General features: G+C 40.3%; 1 protein-coding gene across 1 annotated transcript; it reads left to right on the forward strand.

The window, feature by feature from the left end:
• Positions 1 to 3,488: 3,488 nt before the first annotated feature.
• On the forward strand, positions 3,489 to 22,774 carry LOC114351113 (protein transport protein Sec24C-like; the record flags this gene model as incomplete). The annotated part of the gene is made up of 8 exons (XM_028302179.1): positions 3,489 to 3,494; positions 9,266 to 9,451; positions 10,611 to 10,761; positions 17,345 to 17,505; positions 18,350 to 18,518; positions 19,124 to 19,336; positions 20,543 to 20,737; positions 22,592 to 22,774. Coding segments are annotated over exons 1-8 (1,264 nt in total), but the record flags the coding sequence as incomplete, so codon positions are not given.
• Positions 22,775 to 23,744: the final 970 nt, after the last annotated feature.

Raw genomic sequence — 23,744 nt, forward strand, 5'->3', positions numbered from 1 at the left:
TGTTGGCAACTCAGCGAGCCAGTCACGAACAATGTGCAATCGCACGAATGTATGAATTCCCCAATTATATTGTTCGGATTTATGTCAAGGAACACGTGACGAACATTTGTAGGTCACCAATACACCATGTATGAGATCATCTGTGGAATGATTTACATTCAAAGATTGAATGGATTTACTCTCTTTATGACACAACAATGAAGCTTTCATTGGGAACATGTAGAAATTAATGAATGAGTTATATACTTTCTTCCCCTTATTTTTGTGCGTTAAATTATTTCATTATTTGCTATTTAATAAGTATAATTTTCGTTCGTTGTGTGACACGTATTGAGTTCTGAATGAATACCGTCCTCTCCTTCGATAGGTATTCGATTCTTTTGTGATACATACGTAATATAAAATCATTTTGTGTATTTGTGCCCAGTTTGCTTGAGACGTTACAAGATTGAAGCAACCTGATTTTCACAAAAAATAAGTATGGCGGCTCATTAAGTTTTTTTTACCCATCAAGACCCACACGATTAACGAAAAAGATCATCCTAAATATTAAACTAAACGAATCGTGGCATAAAAATTAGATGAATACATCTTAGAAAAAGCACAAAGGAAGAATAGTTGGTGAATAACTTTACAAAACACTTAATCTACATAACATTAAACCAAAGTATTATACGAGTATTACCCATAATGACATAAAATTTGCAATTGGTATACAATGGGTTTACGACCGTCATTCCTCCACCCCAATATAATACAAAATATATTGAATATTATAATGAACTTAAAATTCACCTCGGGCCGGTGCATAATGTCCCCTCGCCATAAAAATGCGAACCAAATAATATAGCACGTTGCTTAAGACAAGGATGGATGTATGAATTGAACCTGTCTCTACATTAAATTTCAGTTCTCTTCAGATTTTTTTATTCTGTTATCAAACTATGCAAAATATACATCGACTTCATTAAATGTTAAAATGATACGTTTGATTGCCGTGTTTTTACATCAACGTTACTTCATAAAGTTAATGGACCTTGAAAAAAGAAAAATACATTTCATGCCAATGACAAAGGCAATTTGTTAGATATCACTATTATTATTATATTTTAGATTGATAGTCCAGTCAATAAAGCATTATAGATGGAAAACTGTAGAACACAATTTCTGACTTCAGGACTTTATTTAGACTAGTTAGGAGGTGAACATAGCAAAAGTCCCCGCCCTTAGCCCTTGAGCCGGCGGGGAGAGGGGCGTTTAAAGGTGCCACTTTTCGGTTTTTCGCTTAATCCTCGGAAACTATGCGTCCTAGTGACATGACTACTTTGAACCAAAAAAAGCATATTCAATTTGCTACAGGTGAGATAAACAAGTTTTTCTATAAATTGTATAGTTTTCACGGCATCTGCTCTAGAAGGTCTGTAATATTGGAAATTTTATTTTTGTCTTACATGTTCCCATCAGGAGAAAATCGACTAAATCAACATTGAGCAATCATTCTAGACATGCGGGAGCATGTTAAGCCTAGTTCCAGCGAGGGGACTACACCGTGCGTATATTTAGACGAATCACTTTGAGCCACTTTTGACTCCTCATCACTCAAAAACTACTGTGCATTAACACTTCAAATTTGGCTCATGTGTTGAGACTTGCAAGATATACATCAGTTTCAAATTTCATAAATATGCCTCAAACGGTTCTTTAGATATTGACGTCCAAAAATCTACATGTCTGACCTATAGACCAAATTCTAACCACTTCCAGATGACCTCGAAGGTTCAAATTTGGCATCCAGAAAGGTAGTTATGTAAATACAAAGGAACAAATAAAAAACCAGTAAATTTTAACATTTCACATGTGATAGATAGATTTTAGTGCTCTAAATATCGATTTTTGAACGTCAATACCTAAATAACCGTTTGAGGTATATTTATGAAATTTGAAGCTGATGTATATCTTGCAAGTCTCAATACATGAGCCAAATTTGAAGTGTTAATGCACAGTAGTTTTTGAATGATGAGGAGTCAAAAGTGGCTCTAATTGGTTCGTCTAAATATACGCACGGTGCAGTCCCCTCCCTGGAACTAGGTTTAACATGCTCCCGCATGTCTATAGTGTTTGCTCAATGTTGATTTAATCGATTTTCTCCTGAAAGGAACATGTAAGACAACAATAAAATTTCCAATTTTACAGACCTTCTAGAGCAGATGCCGTAAAAACTATACAAGATATAGAAAAACTTGACGGTCTCACCTGTAGCAAATTGAATAAGCTTTTTTTGGTTCATAGTAGTCATGTCACTAGGACGCATAGTTTCCGAGAATTAAGCGAAAAACCGAAAAGTGATACCTTTAAACCCCCCTCTCCCCGCCGGCTCAAGGGCTAAGGGCGGGGACTTTTGCTATGTTCACCACCTAACTAGGCTAAATAAAGTCCCGAGGTCAGAAATTTTGTTCCACGGATTTCTCTCTACACCGTCGTTAAGGCATTCATTGACTGAACTATGATAAGACTTCAGCCAACGGCATTTGTTGCGAACAGATGCGGGCGGCGCAGGACCGGTCGTTGTGGAAATCCTTAGGGAGGCCTTTGTCTAGCAGTGGACGTCATTTGGCTGAAACGAACGAACGAACGGCAATGTTATACCTATTGTATAATAAACCATATCCATACCTAGTTCAGGATTTAAACAGAACCCTTAGTCGTCTAGTTTATTCGTGCACTTTGCAAAATATACCGAGAGTGTGCCACCTGAGACAAAAATTATGTGCATATTAGCTTATCCAACGGATAAATTGTATCGCATTATTCGAACATCGCTACGGTAGCATATTTATGAATATTACGAGATTCTATTGGCTTCCTGCAGTTTGACCACTTTTTGGAATAATGTGGGCTAACGTAGGTTCTAGTAGGTACCCAAGCCGCCGACCACTAAGTATGCGGCACAGGGAACACCACAGCTTTTTAGTGGATTCGAGCCCCACATAACCTACCGTCCCCCGGCGGTAGGTATGGATAGGCCATTTTCCTCGGTTAAAAAAAAGGGGGAGGCCTATGTTCAGCAGTGGACGTCCTGTGGCTGAAATGATGATGATGATGATGATGAAAAAAAAGGTAATTCATCATCATCATCATCATTTATTTTCAAACACAGGACGTCCATTGCTGAACATAGGCCAGCCCAATCCGTCGGTCGTCGGACGTCAGTCGGTACATCCACAAGGTAGATCGACGACCTGATAAAGGCACCAGGGAGGCGCTGGATTTCGCTACCAACCGCGCGATGTAGAAGTCATTGGGGGAAGCTAACGTATTAATATCAGTTAATTGGAATTTTCGTAGTAAAATACTGTTACAGAACCTATCATTCTCTTTAGCCCTTCAAGTACCAGTGAATCGAGACACAATAGACATCAATATTATTATTACAGCGGTTTCATGCGACCATTTAGACTGAGTTGCACCACCTAACTTTGACCGTAAATATGACGGTAACAAGTGTTTTTTGTAAGGAGTTTGACAGATTTTTGACGTTTGTCAAAGTTAAAGTAAGATGGTGCAATCCAGCTTAGGCTGTTCCACAGAGTATAGGCATAAAATTTGAGTTTTCATTTCGAGGTCTACTAATGTTTTAAATACTTCAGGCTTTGCGAAAAACATGGATAAGACTAATTAGTGTAATTCCTAATTAGGTGTGAGGTCAATTTCAATAGCCAATTATTTTCACCTCAAGAGTTAATTAGAGTTAATTGTCACAAATTGGGGAGAAAGCGTGAAAATATCAAGTGCAAAAATCACATAATAACATACATTTTATAAACTACGGTTGTATGCTTAACTATACTTAAACATACACTTGAAAAACGAAATGAAAACTTTATAACTTTGAAGATTAGTTTTACTAAAAACGTTGAACAGTTGGTGTCGTCATCATCTGATTTCTCAGCCATAGGACGTCCACTGCTGAACATAGGCCGCCCCTAATGCTTTCCACGTTGATCGATTGGTAGCGGCCTGCGTCCAGCGCTTCCCTGCTACTTTTACGATGTCGTCGATCCACCATATAGGTGGACGTCTCACGCTGCGTTTTCTGGTACGCTGCCTCCATTCCAGAACCTTGCTGCCCCATCGGCCGTCAGTTCTGCGTACCATGTGCCCTGCCCATTGCCACTTCAGCTTGCTAATCCGTCGGGCTATGTCAGCGACTTTAGTTGGGGTATTCAAATCTAATGTCGTTATACTTCCTCATTCCGATTTGAAACTTCACTGATACTATTGCAAACTTAGATTGACACTGTCAACGATAAATTACGGCTTGTTACCGTCCGAAAGACTCCAAAACGGCAAGTTTTGTCGCGGGAATTTTCTAAAATTCTAAAGTGTCGCGCCTTCCCTTCTCTCCCACCATTGTTGGAGAATACAACACGGTGACGAGCGATAGCGACTTATTTTGAAATTAAGTTGTATAATACCTGCTATAAACCTGAAGATACTTGACATTTGGAGATAAGTCAAATAATATTCAAAGACTCACTTACTATTATTGCCATTAACAAATAGTAAAACTGTACTGAGAGTCAAGCTACTGTTGTGCTACTGTGTAAAAAACGCATTTTGATGATAATTTTTCTAATCACTTGTCATAAATTACGGATAGAAAAACTGGCACACTACACTACTGAAATAAAACTAAAGCATGTAGTTCTGAAGTGTCAAACAAAAGAGTAACGTTTTTGTTTTGTTTCTTAAATTACGCATAAAAAGTATTGAAACCTCTTTGCTAATGTTTTCAACAACGGAGGCTCTTTAAAGGACTTTTCGACCACATTCGCGTTTGGTTTGTCTCACGCTCTCTCCTATCAACAAGCTCGCACTCTCCCAGAGTTTGCGAGCCAGGTTTAACTTTGTAACGCGTGAAATATAAATTTCGCAAGTTCGCTGCTCAAGAATGAAGTTACGGCGCTGTGTCGCAGCTCAACAAGTTAACGTCAGCCGAGAAATTAAACTTTTGATATTCTTAAAATAATAGGCTGTGAAACTCTGATGAGGTGATATAATGATGTAGTAAGTAGGTATGCCTCGATGTAGTTATGGACTGATGGAAAATTTCTGCCGAAAAGTAGCTTTACGAGAGAGTTAAAAATATTTATTCGCGTTATTAAGCACCTGTATCCTGTACCTATTGAAAATCCTTTGTCCAGAAGTGGACATAATTTTGCTGAAACTAACGAAAAAATGAGTACCTATTACCACAGCTATTACTTACACATACCTACATAAAGTGCAGTAGTAAAAAGAAGTTGGTTAACAATAGAGTGCATATTGTAAATTAATTAATTAATAAAATTAAGTATACTTTCAGAATATTTCATTCATGATTTCGTCATTCCAAGAAAAATACTACAATCTAAGAGTAGGCGCACACCGTTGATTTTTCGTCGACCGATAGTTTAGTCCGGCAGTTGATCAGTATGGGCATGTATGGGAGTGCGCACACTACGCCGATTCGATTTGGCCGATTCTTCATACAATTTAAAATCGGGCACAACTATCGGCCAACTAAAAATCAACGGTGTGCGCCTACTCTAACAGTATTATTATAGCCAATGAGCTGCTGTCATAGTGACATTGATGTAATGTTTTGATTTAAACTTTTAACATTAATGAATCATTATGAACTTCATTCTTAGGGGATATTCCTGAGTCTAATATCAGCAAAATAAAACACAATTAAAGCAAAGTAAACTGAGAAATAACCCTGTCTTATTCCTCCAGTTATAATTAACTGAAACTCGAAAGACAAAGCGGAACTTGAACAAGTCTATGAAGTCCGAAGCGCAGAAACTTGAAATGTATCAGATTTGGATGCACTCTGCCTCGGACTTGAGGTAAGTTGGAGAAGGTAACTTCGAGTCTACTTAAGTTGACAGTATAACAAGCTAAATTGTTATTACTTAGAATATCAGACAAACAAGTGACTTTGTGTACAAACTAACTTGACAAAGTGACTGTTTCATGTAGGGGCGAAAGCGTTAGCCATTTCAGTTTGGCAAGTAATTTTACGTATTCCCAGAATATTTTATAATGTATAATTATTTATTGGAAATGATTGGAAATAAGTCTTGGTTACATAATATGACAGGTTGAATATGAGACGTTTTGTTCCAGAGAAATGCTGAATTCTTAATAAATAGAGAAATCTAATAACACAAAAATCAGTAGGTACATAGAACAGAATCGCACTTTTGTAGGTTAAACTAACTTCTTACGGTTACGATAAAGGTAGTAGGTACAATAGTACATTCTAGAAAACAAAAATATTATAAGTAGGTAACTATAAAACTCTTAGTTTTGATTTTTCATTGTTTGTTGTTTTGGATTTAATTTCGTTTACTTTAATTACGAGTTGCTCACATTATAATAACCAAATACACACCACTTTTAGTAACAAAAATCTAAAATTTATAATCCACGACGAAACCACTTATAAACTTGAAACAATTAAAACCAATCCAGCCCAATCTCCCCGATTGTAACATACAAGAGTGTATTATTGCCGTATAAACACATCAGCCCACCCAATTTCAACCGAAAGGTTTATTCCACTTTGTTCATCTCAATGATATCACCTTGGTGAAAAAAAAAAATTAGTGTCTTTATTTCACTTCGGAATCATTTCACCCAGGTGATATCACCCCAGTGATATCACCCAGGTGAATTGATTTGACTAAAGTGGTCACCTTTGTTCACCTAGGAAGAATTCACCCAGGTTTTGCATCTGAACAGGTTGAATTTATTCCTAGGTGAACAAAGGCGACCGCTTCAATCAACTCAATTCACCTGGAAAAAATAAATGAATGAAAGAATTTAAAAAAATGGTTCCGAGGTTAAATGAGAACACTAAAAATTCCACTTTCTTCACCCTGGTGATATCACCCAGAGGAACAAAGTGGAATAATCCAAACCAAAAGGCCGTAAAGTCGCTTAGACCGAAACGGTCTTCGAATAGGGAAACTTGTGGGATGTCCGGAGTTGGGTCGAGGTTATGCGGTACACGCGTACAGTTATGTTGTAGTTAGTATTGCCAGGTGTCCCGATATTATGGCACTTGTCCCACGATGAAACGACTGTCAAACATTTTCTGGCTTTAGAAACGTAACACAATGATTCAATAATTTTTCAATTTTCAATAATTGTGTCGCTGGGTTAGAGAGAAGTTCAGCAGGATAGTCTATTCGAGTATTCAGACTGCGAAGCGAACATCGCTCAGCAAAATTATATTTGACAGCTCTTTTCGCTGTGACAAGCTAGAAAATACCTACTCTTCGCCGACGCAGTGCGAAGAATAGAGTCCTCGTTGGCGCAGTGTGATAAGTCAACGATCAACTATATTATATGCATCTCTCTTTATCTATTGTAAGTTTTTGAGCAAGATAATAACTGTCAGACGCTTTTTATATCAGACGATATAGTTTGGCAGCGTCATACGTTACCAACAAACGTGATACGAGCGCGATCAAAACCAACGGCATTGCCTACTTGTCGCGTGCATTCCAGCCTCTGTGGCGTATATTCGCCACACGACAACATGCGTCCTATCGTGTACAGATAGCAGAAGATCAATCCACCACAAAGATACGGATTTTCTTAATAGATTTTGAACTTTAAATTTAAAGTATAAGGTTTAAAATTAATTGGTTCAATTACTCGTGACTATGCATTAGAACCAGGGGGCTTTTGAGTGTTCTATACACCTGTTCAAGATTCCCCCCAGGAGGACGTATTTTGAATGTTACTTGTCATCCAAAAATATATTTTTTAAACTAAGTAACTGGCTCTCAAAAAACGTAGTGCAAAGAAGATGCAACTTTTTTGTCCGTAATCTTGGACACCGTAATATTGTTATCACGTATTGATCGTAGTTACTTTGTAACAGATATCTCCTTCTTATCTTACATCACGAACCTCGACAAAACGTTTTTCACAAATTAATTATCATATTTATCCCGCAATATGCCTCATCAGACAGATACACCCTGATCGTAGCAGGAGTGGCGGTGTCGTGAATCGGCGGACGCAGTGTGAAACCATGTACGGTATTAGACGGTACAAGGGATGCTTTGTCCGTAAGTTGGGTATTACACCCGGGAAATAAAGCCGGAATGTTCGACGGATCGCTTAGAATTTCGCCGGGAGCTGCAGGCATCCTCGTTATAGTATACTTAATCTATGAGTCAAACGTATTGAATTTCATATCGAATTTCTATTAGGTTAGGTTAGGTTAAAGGAGTACCCAATTATTAGATGAGGCTATCTAGTTCATAGAATTCTATTAGTTCATAAGTAATAAGTTCTATTAGTTGATGTGTCTGTCAATTCTCAGATTGATTACAGTGTTACGTAAGATACACCTACATAATAACGAAAGTTTTACGAGTATTCGTTTATTTAAGTAGGTACAAATACAAGAAGAATAGTTCTAATACAGAATCTATTACGTTACTTTAGGTATCATAAATTAGTTGTGCCCGCGACTACGTAGGTACGCGTTAAAATAGTTTGAATATTTTTCCCGTTTTCGCAACATTTGGAATTGATGCTCTACTCCTATTGGTATAGTAATGTTATTTAACCTATACCTCGATAAATGGGCTATCTAATTAAAAAATATTTTTTTCAAATAGGCTAGTTGCCTAAAAAAATTTTTTTAGTCCGTAATGTTTAATATCAAAAAATATTGGACACATATATTTTTATTTGTCAATCTAACAAATAATTACATAGTTATGGTGCGTTGAAGTTGCGCACGACGTCACAACGTGTGGCATTTTTAAGCAAGCGTTGACGTCACGGGCCTCTTCTTATGAACTTTGAGGCGCTTTATCTCTTTAAATTTTCATTAGTTTGAAAAAGTGAAAAATACGTGTAGAGTATTTTTTGATAAGTTAACTGACGGACTAATTAAAACTCTTGCTTTTTGACCCAGGCAACATCCCCATTCTTCCTCCGCGCAAGTTTTAGCGTACAGCCTTAATAATACTGCCCTGATAATGCATGCCAAGTCAAAACAGAGATAAAAAAGTTTCAAATAATTATTTAATAGGATAATTCCTAGCTGTCCTTTAGTTTAACTCATATCCAAAACAAACAAATTTAGATGCGCCTTTTTAACTATTGGGGGCAAAATATTGATCCGGCTCGAAGGACTGTGTTCAGTTTTTGATGTGTGCATTAGGGCTAGTAATAATCTATTTACTTGCAGGGCTCCTTAGCGCAACCACAGATGTTCTCCGTGGGCGACGTCCAAGACATGTTCGTGCCTCTACTGGAAGGACTGCTGGTGCGCGCTGAGGACAGCGGGCCCGTGCTGCAACAACTGCTGCAGCAGCTGCCCGCGCTGTTCAAGGACAATAAGGAGACAGAGACAATCCTGCTGCCCGCCGTGCAGGTAGGACTGATTCCACTAGTCAGCAGGTGTACCTACTGTCACAAGTGGCTGGTCGCCAGACCAGGAGATTGAGGCAATTTTGCTGCCCGCCGTGCAGGTCAGTCTGTGAAGGCTTGACTCCAGTTATTAACAGAGAATTGAGAGTGCTGCCACTGGAGTGCCGGTTTTTGTAACAACTGCTGCGTTTGTTCGAGAGAGACCGGGACCATCCTGTTGCCCGCAGTGCGAGAAAGCTTCACTCCAGTAAGCTACAGGAAAGAGAGATGTGTGTGCTGCCTCGGCTGTCCATTACGTCTCCTTAGACAGAGACAATCCTGCTGCCAGCCGTGCAGGTCAGTGTGAAGGCAGGGTCTTGACTGCATTCAGCTGTAAGCAAAGGATATGCTGGTGCGCGTTGAGGACAGCGGGCCCGTGCTGCAACAACTGCTGCAGCAGCTGCCCGCGCTGTTCAAGGACAATAAAGAGACAGAGACCATCCTGCTGCCAGCTGTACAGGTTAGTACGTGAAGGCAGGTTTTAGATCTTAAGCAGCTGTAGAGTTAGAGAGAGAGAGTCTTAGGCAGAGAGTCTTACGAGTGAAAATGCGTACGCTGTCGCTAGAGTGTCGGTTTTTGTAACAACTTTTGCAGCTGTTTCACGATGACAGTGAGAGTCGAGACCATCCTGCTTCCCGCCGTGCAGGTTAGTAGATCACCTGTGTGTGAAAGCAAGGTATTGACTACACTTGGCTGTAGAAGTATTGGCGAGAGACCTGGTATTGCCTCGATTTGCCGCTGGAGCAGCTGTTGTTAGCTTCCTGTTGTTTTCCGCGACAACCGAGACAATTCTGTTCCACAGCAGGCCACTAGGCAGCAGGTGTGCTTCCGCTGGAAAGCCATTATTTCAACAGCCGCCGCAGATGAACTGTAACTTGTGCAGGTCAAGGGTCAAGTCCCTACTTGACCCTATTTAGTTGTAGGCGAAGGACTTGTCTGTGCCGCTGCTGGAGTGGCTGCTGTTACAATAGCCGAAGCAGACCGAGACCATATTACCCACTGCCATTTACTCATCACTGCTGGAGCGTGACCCAATTTCCCATCTGTCTGATTTGTGGTGTGCAATACAATAAACTTCCTGTCTAAATTGTGGTGGATAATAATGAATATATCTTTCCTTCCAGGCAGGGCTAGAGGCACTGAAGGCAGCGGACACAGCAGGCCAGCTGCTGGTGTTCCACACGTCGCTGCCGTCGCTGGGCACGGCGCCCGGCCGCCTGGCCAGCCGCGAGGACCGCAAGCTGCTCGGCACCGACAAGGAGAAGACCATCCTGGGTGAGCACACAACAGCAGGGCTCTCTCTAGCAGACACGGCAGGCCAGCTGGGCTAGGTCTAAAGACCTCGGACACAGCAGCTATTCCATACATAATTTGTTAAAAATTATTTAAACAGTTTGTCGCTAGCCCACCGTTTAATATTTCAAGTGTGTTATTTCTGCTGATTGCAATACATTTATTGCACTCAAAAGTAGAAAATATTATATAGCCTGACCAGGAACATAAAAACCCTGGCATAGAGGCGCGTCAATTGCATTTGATAGTGCAACACTGAGTACAGTCGTACCTGTGTTAAATTAATAGGCAAACTTTATGTATCAGGATTCAGGATTACGTGCTAATTTGATATTTTCATAAATTAACGAATAAAGATTATATAGGTAACCTGGTTTAAATAAATTAAATGAAACCATCAATCGAGCTAGTTCGATTTATTTTATTATTCATCAATAATCAAATTCAGAACTTGAATATATTCAACTGCAATGTCTGCTCATGAACGCTTCAAACTCGGTACTTCTTTCCCAATTCCATAAAATTCAATAGTTACAAAGGGACAAAAAACTTTAAAATAGGTAGTTAAAACAAACCACAGTTAATTTTCATAGTGGACTGTACTATACGATAAACATGTCAGTCAATTTGACAACCTTTGTCGGAAACATTATTCAATGAAAATATTGTCCGAACCCTTAGTATTTCTCTTCGACAAATACTTTAACACATTGTGAACCACTTTTCTTTCACGACTATAAAAAGTTTTTAGCAATTTAATACACAAAANACCTAGGCAACATCCCCATTGGACTAGTACAGGCTATTCCTGAGATTAGCGCGTTCAATCAAAAAAACTCTTCGGCTTTCTAATATTAGTATAGATTAGGTATAGTTTATTTAATTAATTAACAATGCTCTTGACTAAATTAAATATTGCAAATGATTGTTTGACCGAACACATTATGCGCAGCACCTTTCATCTCGTCATACATTACTGTCGCCGTGAAAATTGTTTCAGTCATTTAATTCTACAAATGTGTAAATAACTCTTCCCATTGGAATGTGGACAACATAGCATTAAAATCTAATGGTGCAACTAAACCATGACACCGTCGTATAACACATAAATGTGACAAGCGTATGGATCCAAGAGCAGTTACATCAGTCATACGGCAACTTGAGCGTGAAGTACAATCAGACGAATAAACTGACTAGCACCATAGTAAAGGACAATTAAGTAGGTTTTTTGCGGCCAGATTCTGAAATATTCGGACTTTGGATGGGACAAGTAGTCCAGAAAAAAAAATTATGAGTCACTTAAATGTAACCATTGTAAATTAAATACCCACAATACACGAGCCTTTCCTCTGTTGCACCACCAGAACATTAACCGTAACTATTAATTTAACCGGCGTTTTTGTATGTAGTTCGTCAGACTTTGATGTTTGTTAAAGTTAAAATAAGATGGTACACTAAGCCTTAGGCTGAGTTGCATCACCTTTTTTTGACCATAACAATCACAATAACCAGTGCTTTTTGTATGAAATTTGACAGATTTTTGACGTTTGTTAAAGTTAAATTAAGATGGTGCAACTCAGCCTTAAAATATCAAATTCAACACGAAAGATCTAAAAGCTGATGGCAGCAAGAATAAAGATTTAGGTCACGTATCAGCAAGCGCAGGGTGTGACTTCCACCTACATGGTGGATAGATGACTTTATAAAAGTTGTATCTGGAAGCAGATTTCTAATCGGCCAATCTAGAAATCATTAGTGGAAGCCTATGTTCAACAAGTTTCTCTGTTTTGATTCAAAAGATGAGTGTTCAATACATGATTGTTAATATGATGATGACATGAGAGCTTACTGCATCCACACCTTTACTATCACTAAACTGGCTAGAACCGCAATCATCATTCACAAGCCGAGTTTATTGCTATTCCGTGCTGTGAGTGATCACCGCACGGTTTTATTCAATGATCGTGAGGCACGTTTTACATGGAAACTATTGTTACTCGATATTGACTAAACGAAATATATTTCGTGAACTGGGACATTCAATTGCACGTAACAATACTTTTGTCTTTCGTGTGCCGCACGCGCCACTACGAACGGTCGTTAAAACGCAAAAGTTCGGTCAACAGTGTCCAATTGAATAGTATTTCCCAATGTGAAACGTGAGGTCTTTTTACTGTATTTCTATTCTCATACATTGAAGTATTTACGCGATACTTTACATAATATTTACAATGTTTACCAGCTTAATATACAGACAGAGGCTCAAAAAGTCTAAGACTGTTTCTTCAGACTTATTCCAAGAAATGATGTCAAAGCTGGAATAAATTTCAGGTATTTTAATATATTTCAATATAAGCAGTTGATCTTTTATATCACATTTTTTATCTATTTGCATTGTACAAAAGGCTTTTATTACCGTGAAATTCAAATTTCAATTCCGTTAAATTGATTTTTCTACGATTAAGTATCAAAATTGTATTACAAAGCTCGTCAATCATAAACAGTAGCGATTCTAACACCACAGCTCCAAACTTCGTAGCAATAATGTCGTAGTCAATAGCTGTAGCAGCTTCGTAGCTTGCTCCGACTCCGTACTCTCTCGTAGTCGTATTTCCGTAGCATATGTGCTATCATGGTGGTCGGTCATGTTTGCTACAAATTGCCGCGATCGTAGCATCTTCCGAAGTGGTTCGAATAAATTCTAACTTAAAGGAACTGCTTAGAGCTTGTTTTTACCGGACTGCGTCAGAAGGAGGGTTATGTTTTTTACTATAATAGAGTGATTTGAAAATACGTAACATACGTCATGTGTGTGTATGTGATAATGACCAGAATATATAGTAATTAAGTTTAACTTTAAATATATCAACTGCGACACTTCACAAAAAATTTTTCAAGCGCTGTCAACCATAGGCTATAGAGAAGTAATAATTACGGGCTCATGCTCATACAAGCCCCTCAAATTACGCTCCAGATAACTTACAGTACACACAGAATAGTCGGCCAAATAAAAAGTTGTATTTTAATAAAGAAGTAGGTACCTACTAAATTGGAGAGGGTCGTGTAGTAACCGCAGTGGAGAGTAAATTACCTGATGATAATGATGAATGTGGGGGACGTCCACCCACAAGGTGGACCGACGACAATATAAAGGGCTGGACGCAGGCCGCTTACAATCGATCAACATGGAAATCATTGGATGAAGCCTTTGTTCAGCAATGGACGTCATATGGCTGAAATGGTGATGATGATGAATGATGAGAATCGTGTCGATAATTTTAAATTTAAAAATAAAATTTTACTTATTTTCGTAATCTGGCCTAAAATAGGGACAGATAGTTCACTTGTCAAGCTAAGCTAAATATATCGCACGTTCATAATCAAACTGTCACTATACAAAAAAGTCGATTTTTCAGGAAAAGCATTTGAAATGCTCAAATTTTAAAACCCTTGCAAAATGAGCTAAATGCTATTAAATGTTTTGTTTTTTGTTAAATACCAGTAGTGGCTTATTTGGCTTTTATGGAAATATAATTATCTTTCAAATTATCATAATGGTTTATTTAATATTTAATTTTTTCTCTAAAAATAGTGTCACTTTTCCACTAAAATTGAGACAGTGACAGTTTTCAATTAAAAACGTGTTAATGTCGTATTATTAATTCCGGTAGAAATGTCACTATTTTCATATAAATTTGACGATGAAAAATAAAAAAATGATTATTATTAAATAAAACTAACACAGAAAAATCAGTAATTTTAATGAACTTAAAACTTAATAATTTGGATTATGTGGTACCAATGGTAACAGTAATAAATGTAAATTCTCGATCAGAAATAAATACGTTACACAAATGAATGAATGAAATTACTATAAAACTACATCACATAAATCAACTTCTTAGAAAATAAGGTACTCTCTTGTTCAGGCAGCCTTTAAACAACCAGAACTTGATGACCTCGATGAACTTGACGAACTAGATAGTGATTTTTCATGGGAAAAAGGCTCAGAGAAGTAGGTTTAAATTCTGGATCATTATCCAGCGGCCATTACCTCTGCGAGCTATGTGCCCCGCCCACTGCCACTTGATTTTAGCGATTCTGCGGGCTATGTCGGTCACTTTGGTTCTCCTGTGGCTCTCCTCATTTCTGATTCAATCACGTAGGGAAACTAAAAAAAACAAGTATTGTGACTACAGGTGCGATATGTAAACTGATACTGGTATTTGCCGTATAAGCAAAAATACCAGTCAAGTGCATTGTTATGTAATTTAAGAAGGCATGCTATAAATAGAACAATAAAATTATTATGATGAATTAAATCGAACGACGGGTTTTGAAGTTCGTCCGTAACGGGTCTTCTTGACGATGCTGGTGGTTGTCTGCTTAGTTAGCTCTGGTGAAGATTCAGGACTCGTCGATGTTGCTGGTGACGGCTGCTCGCGGAAGTCTTCGCAACTGTCTTCTTCGCCGTTAAGTAAAAAAGCTGGTTTTAGACGATCAACTGATATTACGGCTGTTCTGTTTGGCAACTGGANACACAAAATCAATTGCACACATTTAAAATAAAGTTTGTTTACACTTTGACAGCAATAGACTGACATGCAAGGTGACATCTCAATGAAGTTTTCAGTTACTGTTGCCATTAAAAGAAATTAGTACCATTAATTTTCCGCAACATGGCGAGGGTTTTTATGTTCCTGGTCAGGCTATACCATAATTGATATTTTGGTGAGTCGGTGCCGGAAAACTTTATACGTTTCCTAATTTTGGCTCTGGTTAGACTGGCTCTTTTTTGGAGTCACTTTTACTTTTTGTTAATTAGCCTTTCGTATGTCTTAGCTACACTCGCGAGCAAAACTATGGAATCACTTATATGAAGTTGTTTCCACGCGAACTTGTGTACTAACGAATTGGTAAGTAACAAAAAAAGTGGCACCATTTTAAAGATTAAACTTTTATCTTTAAATTGATACCAAATTCATTTAAATCACACCGGTATTTAAAAAGATATCCCGGCTGATGTGAAGAAGTAACGAAAAAGACATGTATGAACTGTTTGATACGTCGCGAGTTGCGGCCTATTTAGCCCCTATAAAAGCACGCGTTTTCGGATTTTTGCTTTCACACGTTGATTCATACACATCTCCGCTTCTTTTGACACTTTACCTGGGATTCTACACCTTCAGAAGCAACACAAATCGTTGCACTATTGCAAGAAAGGCTCAGCCAGCGGGCTGTCGCACGTCAGCGCCACATAAGCCAGTCCTGGGTTTCGAAAGTTTCAAGACGCTTTCGGGAGACTAGTGGCTTTATCCCGAGACCAAGTTCTGAACAGCGCCGGCGCACATCGCAGAGGGAAGACCGTTTTTTCATGTCAACCTCTCTATGAAATCGTCATTTGACTGGAATCGATGTCCATCAAGAGCTCAGAAATGTTCGTAAGATAGCTGTTAGCGAGTGGACAGTTCGTCTAAGATATAAGCAATAGAATTTGACTCCAAAAAGGCCTGCCACAGGCTCGAAACTGACGGCAGGTCACCGATAAGCACCCTTTCAATTTGCTCGTACACATCTCGATGGGAAGGCGAGTAATGGAGGCGAGTTCTGTTCTCCGATGAATGCAAACTGTGTTTGCAGGGCAGCAGTCGAAGAGGTCGGGTTTATAGGCGGCCTGAGGAGCGATTTGTGCAGTGCTGGTTCGCTGAAACAGTGGCTTATGGGGGTGGCTTGCTCGACTTAACATCGAGATGTGTACGAGCAAATTGAAAGCGTGCTTATCGGTGACCTGCCGTCAGTTTCGAGCCTGTGGCAGGCCTTTTTGGAGTTAAATTCTATTGCTTATGTCTTAGACAAACTGTCTACTCGCTAACAGCTATCCTACGAACATTTCTGAGCTCTTACTGGACGTCGATTCCAGTCAAATGACGATTTCATAGAGAGGTTGACATGAAAAAACGGTCTTCCCTCTGCGATGTGCGCCGGCGCTGTTCAGAACTTGGTCTCGGGATAAAGCCACCAGTCTCCCGAAAGCGTCTTAAAACTTTCGAAACCCAGGACTGGCTTATGTGGCGCTGACGTGCGACAGCCCGCTGGCTGAGCCCTTCTTGCAATAGTGCAACGATTTGTGCTGCTTCTGAAGGTGTAGAATCCCAGGTAAAGTGTCAAAAGAAGCGGAGATGTGTATAAAACAACATGTGAAAGCAAAAATCTGAAAACGCGTGCTTTTATAGGGGCTAAATAGGCCACAACTCGCGACGTATCAAACAGTTCATACATGTCTTTTTCGTTACTTCTTCACATCAGCCGGGGTATCTTTTTAAATACCGGTGTGATTTAAATGAATTTGGTATCAATTTAAAGATAAAAGTTTAATCTTTAAAATGGTGCCACTTTTTTTGTTCCTAACAAATTCGTTAGTACACAAGATCGCGTGGAAACAACTTCATGTAAGTGATTCCATACTTTTGCTCGCGAGTGTAGTAGTACTGATCAGGACCAGACACAATTACTTTCATCTGTCAGTTAAGTAAGGGTGATTGTTAATCGAATATCCTTGCTCCAGCTCCTCAGACAACTCTATACAACGAGCTGGGCCAGCTGTGCTCGGCGGCAGGTGTGTGCGTGGAGCTGTTCGTGGCCAACAACGCATACGTGGACGCCGCCACCATCGGCCAGCTACCGCGCCTCACTGGCGGACAGCTGCACAAGTATACCTACTTCACGGTGAGTTCAACGAACTTGTTTCTGGTTTTCTTCCTTTGATACCTAAGTGGCTAAGATGGAACAGCGACCCAGAGTGAGTCGTCGCAAGTACACTTACTTCACGGTGCGCTCAAAACTGAGGGTTTAGTGTGAGTTTACATCAAACGTCTTCACTAGTGACTGCATAAAAAAGTGACATTAAAATGTATGACGGATTGTACAGCGCCCCTAGCGAAAACTTTCAAGACGGGAGACATATTTTTAACGCAGTCAATGTCGTATGCATTTGATGTAAAGTCACACTACGCCCACTGGTTTCTGGTATTTGATGACAGCTAAGATGGCGCAGCGATCCGAGCGAGTCGTTGCTTTCGGAAATAAGAATTTCCACTACGGTCTGACCTCTCTTTGCCAGTTATCAACCTGGAGCTCGCGCAGGTCTTTCGCCTCTTCGTCTCCCCAACAATCTCAGTCTTCACTCGATTGTCCAAAGTATACTTTGATGATGATTATGAATAACTAGAGTTTACTTAACAGTTTGGTTTTTCCACTCTTTCAGTCACTATTTCTTTTAAAACTACGCAAGAATTTTGATTATGTTTCATAAATTGGTTGAGTGACAACATTAACCAATCATTCTCATGCACAACTTTTCTAAAAACATTGAATTATAGTTTTATAAAACAATAGTAAATTGCTGTACCGAAATAAGGACCTTATAGTTTCCTAAAAATCTTTGGAGGAATCACGTTTGAATGGTGATGATAATCGGCAAGTTGTTCTACTGTCAAAAACTATGTGTTTGTGTACAAGCGGAGATAGCAAGTTGTTTTATTGTTAAAACCATTAATTTCTCTATATCCAGGCGGACATCGACGGCCCGCGCCTAGTAGCGGACGTGAAGCGCGTAGTATCGCGGCCCACCGCACACGATGCGGTTATGCGCGTACGTACGTCAACCGGCGTGCGCGCCACAGACTTCTACGGGCACTTCTTCATGTCTAACACCACGGATGTGGAGCTGGCTGCTATTGGTGAGTATTAATCGATTTATTATTGTTATGAATTGTAGCTCTATTGAGCAGCTGCCGATTAATGTTATTCTGATTTTTAAAAGTTATGCTGTGAAATTCGATCAAAATCCGTTCAGTAGTTTTTGCGTAAAAGAGATTGTCCGTCAATCATCATTATCTCACATTGATAGGAATGACTTGCTACTTTGGTAAGTCCTACAGTTATGGAGCTGTCGAAGGGATATTATCAAGTAAAAATTATTATAATTTTCATTTCATGAAGACTAGGGAACTGAAGTGATTGAAATCAATGAATGATTTTGCGTTTTTATGGGTATCTGGGTGTGCTGAATGGCAATTTTTTAATTTTTTTTGCACTAATGCTGATTTTGAGCGAGGAAATGCCATTTAACCTACATCGATGATGTGTTTATTGTGCTAGTTTCTTTTCAAAGAATGTTAACACGTCACGTTGATTTTCGAAATTAAAGATAATTCTGATTTTATGGAGGAGTCCATTGAGGAGAAGTATAAAATCAGAATTATTTGAAAACACAATACAAGACGTGAGCGACTAACATTTGCCCTTGTTTCCTAGATAATCCGACTTTTGACCTTATCTCCAGACGCGGACAAGGCGATCGGCATCGAGATCAAGCACGACGACAAGTTAACAGCAGAAGACGGCGTCTACATCCAGGCAGCCTTACTCTACACGCACCGCTCCGGCCAGCGGCGCCTGCGCATCCTCAACCTCGCGCTGAACGTGGCGCACCAGCTGGCCGACGTCTACCGCAGCATGGAGCTCGACACCTGCGTCAACTTCCTCACGAAGCAAGGTGAGCCTTGTGTCCGCAGCATAAGGCAGGTGTTCGCCTGGCATCCTCCACGTGGCCACCAGCTGGCCGACGTCTACCGCAGCATGGAGCTAGACACCTGCGTCAACTTCTTCACGAAGCAAGGTGAGCCTTGTGTCTGCAGCATAAGGCAGGTGTTCGCCTGGCATCCTCCACGTGGTGCACCAGCTGGCAGACGTCTACCGCAGCATGGAGCTAGACACCTGCGTCAACTTCCTCACGAAGCAAGGTGAGCCTTGTGTCCGCAGCATAAGGCAGGTGTTCGCCTGGCATCATCATTTTAGTCATAGGACGTCCACTGCTGAACATAGGCCTCCCCCAATGGCCTTATATGATTTCCAGATTGGCCGGTTGATAGCAGCCTACATCCAGCGTCTTCCTTTATGCCCACTATCCCATAAATTCTCTTGCTCTTCCGCACAGATGAGAGAGTTTATAATTTCCAGGGAGGGGCACTGTTTTGTTAAGTAACAACTAACAATCAGTATTGTCCATCTGTGTTGTTTAAACAACTTCCTCGCGTACAAAGGAAAAGCTCAATAAAGTAACTCCCTTATCCTTCCAGCCTTATGGGCGCTGCGAGACGCCGGCCCGCGCGCGGTCCGCGAAGCCCTATCAGCCTGCTAAGCCCGCTTTCTAGCGACGCTGCCTTTCTTGAATCGTTTCCACACGTATACAGGGTGGAATTTTGTAATGCCACCTGGAGGGAAAGTACTCTTAATATTGTAGATAGAAAAATTTTCTCAAGGAAAACATTCCTTTATTTTTGAAAAGAAATAGAACTGCATTCAAAGATTTCCAAAAATTTGCTTGCCACACTCGGGAATCGAAACAACTAAAATCTGTTAAAAATTACACCCTGTATTTTTATTACATCGATCGTTAGGGTTAAGTATTAGGATGAAATCTCTCTAACAAACTTGATTAAGCAAATGAAAGGAAAACCATGAAATCTTAAATTATTTTAATTATGTACAGAAAATTGTATGGTATGGTAGTGATTTTCGGTAAATTTTTGAAATTCTTTGAATGCAGTTCTCTTCCTTTTCTAAAATAAAGGAATGTTTTCTTTCAGTAAAATTTTCTATTTACAGTACTAAGAGTATTTTCCCTCCAGGTGGCATTACAAAATTCCACCCTGTATACTCGTAGGTATAACTCAATAAAGTAACTCCCTTATCCTTCCAGCTGTATGGGCGCTGCGAGACGCCGGCCCGCGCGCGGTCCGCGAAGCCCTATCAGCGCGCTGCGCCCGCTCACTAGCGGCCTACAGACGGCACTGCGCATCGCCATCGTCGGCGGGCCAGCTCGTGCTGCCTGAGTCGATGAAGCTGCTGCCGCTATACACCAGCTGTTTGTTGCGGTCTGACGCGCTCGCGGGAGGTATGTGATCTTGTGTGTTTGTGTCGACTGTACATGGTCCTTCGAGCCGGATTTTATTAACAGTTTAAAAGTTAATCGTTTAAAATTTCCCATGTTATGTAATAGCATTCTATTGACACATAAATTGTTCAAGAAAGGAGATGTCCCAATGCTGGCCCAGAGGTTGTACACCATCTCAAAAAATCTGCTGAAGGGAAAAATACAAATAACTATATCTGACATATAATTTAGCTGTACAAAAATAAAAACTATTTAAGAATTTAACACTCTCAATTGGCATACAAGATGGCGTCAGATGAAAAAAAAGACTAACCATAGACTGTAAACGTCAATTACTGTCAGATTTCATTTGTCACTTAGATATAACCGTGATATTTTTTGTAGTTTTTATGATTATTGAGTTTATCAACTAAAATCCAAGTGATCTGATATTGATCGACACGTCATTCATACGTTTTCTTATTTTTTATTTATTATAATAAAAACTGCAAGATGCGATTTTCTAATTGTCAAAAGTGACAGACGTCATCAAAATGTCATCCTTCCACCATGATGGTTTTTGTTGGTCAGTATTGCTATTTTATTATTTTTCTTTTTGATTGTACAATTTAACGTAGCCATTGTAAAGAAATTGGATAATAACAAAATATTGTAGGTATTTTAGGCCTTTTTTTCGTAGGTGTACAGGGTCTTGGCCCAGTTTCCATACATTTTGGGACATCACCTTTACACCAATAGTATTTTTAATTATTAAATAGTATTTTGTAACAAATTTATTATAGTCTGTGGCGACTATACGTGGTCCTTCGAGCCGGATTTTGACCAACGATTATTTTTTTCCAAGGTCCGGACGTAACGTGCAACGACCGCTCGTGCGCGATGTAGTACCACACAGAAAAAGCAATAAATACATTCTATTCTATTCTATTCTATTCACTAGCTAGATGATTTTGCAACAAAAATGTCTCTTGACCACATGGTCCTTCGAGCCGGATATTATTATTTTTTTAATTTAATATTTCTTTTCCAAGGTCCGGACATAACGTGCGACGACAGCTCGTGCGCTATGTACCGTCTTATGTAGTACCACTACGGGATATTTTTCAACAAAAATATTGCTTTTGACCACATGGTCCTTCGAGCCGGTTTTTTTTTTCGATTTAATATTTTTTGTTCCTAGGTCCGGACATAACGTGCGACGACCGCTCGTGACCGTCTTATGTAGTACCACTAGATGATTTTGAGTCCTGGTCACATGGTCCTTTGAGCCGGATATTTACCAACGATTATTTTTTTCCAAGGTCCGGACATAACGTGCGACGACCGCTCGTGCGCGATGTACCGTCTTAAGTAGTATTAATAGGTGATGTTTTACAACAAAAATGTCTCTTGACCACATGGTCCTTCGAGCCGGATATTATATTTTTTTCGATTTAATATTTTTTTTCCAAGGTCCGGACATAACGTGCGACGACCGCTCGTGCGCATTGTAGTACTACTAGGTGTTGTTTTGCAAAAAAATATCTCTTTTGACTACATGGTCCTTCGAGCCGGATATTGACCAACGGTTTAACACTCTCTAGGTCCGGACATAACGTGAAATGAAATGACCGTCTTATGTAGTACCACTATGAGATATTTTTCAACAAAAATATCTCTTTTGACTACATGGTCCTTCGAGCCGGATATTGACTAACGATTATTTTCCATTTTCCAAGGTCCGGACATAACGTGCGAAGACCGCTCGTGACCGTCTTATCTAGTACCACTAGCTAGGTGATTTTGCAACAAAAACGTCTCTTGACCACATGGTCCTTCGAGCCGGATATTGACCAACGATTATTTTATTCCAAGGTCCGGACATAACGTGCGACGACCGCTCGTGCGCGATGTACCGCGCGCTGACGGCGGGCGTGGAGCAGTCGGTGGTGTTCACGTACCCGCGCCTGCTGCCGCTGCACGTGCTGCCCCGCGAGCGCCCGCAGCCGCTGCGCGCCTCCGTCGACAAGATGCACGACCACGGCGTCTACCTGCTCGGTGAGATAATTATACTACACTAGCGGCCGCCCGCGACTTCGTACGCGTGAATCCCGTCTTTCCCGCTAATTCCCGTTCCCGTGGGAATTTCGGGAATTCCTTTCTTAGTGCACCTCTACGGTACCTAAGCTACGTCCCTTCCAAATTTCAAGTGCCTACGTTTAGCCGTTTAGGCTGTGCGTTGATCTGTCAGTCAGTCAGTCAGTTTCTCCTTTTATATATTTAGATATCTTCTAAAGCCTGGGCCGTGAGCACGTGTACACGTCATGTCTGTGAACAGGCGCTGCCTTCGGGGACTGGTCAAGGAAAGATATACCTGACATAAAATATATGTCTCAAAACGCAACAATTAACCTAGAAATTAGCACGGCACTAAAGAAATATACAGGGTCCTTCTANAGCGTTGATGAAGTATCCGTGGTTTCCGTCGGAGTACTTCCTCCATGAACCGGCGGCGACGTAATTCTCCCTGCGGCGGCGGCGCTAGCCGCGGCGGCGGCACCTCGTAGCTTCTCCGACCTGGTGACAGGCATCTTCGCTATTCCCGTAATCCGGCACTCGAAGGACCAGGAAAATGTGGTGATCCGGCTCGAAGGACCAGGAAAATGTGGTGATCCGGCTCGAAGGACCAGGAAAATGTGGTGGACTGCAGTGGACTGTATGCGTTTGTGTGTGTTCGAGAGCGCTGACCGGACGATGATGACTGCCGTTGAGAGCTTGCCCTTACTATGTCAGGCGTAGTAGGTGCTACTTGCAGGAATAAAACCACTATTTCACTTGCTGAGACTTCTCGCGTTTATTATTCGCTTCCTTTTCTCAGTTCTTGCTTCTTCAGATCACTTGTTGCTTGGAGCACTTGTTCTCTGAACTGAACAAGACAATACAATACAATACAATACATGCCAGCTGGAGCGGTTCATTCCGTATTTATGGGGAGCGGCTATCTCCGTCCCGCTTTCACACGCTATTG

Source organism: Ostrinia furnacalis, unplaced genomic scaffold (genome assembly GCF_004193835.3).
Source record: "Ostrinia furnacalis isolate ACB-3 unplaced genomic scaffold, ASM419383v2 OfSCF1085, whole genome shotgun sequence".
NCBI classification, from domain to species: domain Eukaryota; kingdom Metazoa; phylum Arthropoda; class Insecta; order Lepidoptera; family Crambidae; genus Ostrinia; species Ostrinia furnacalis.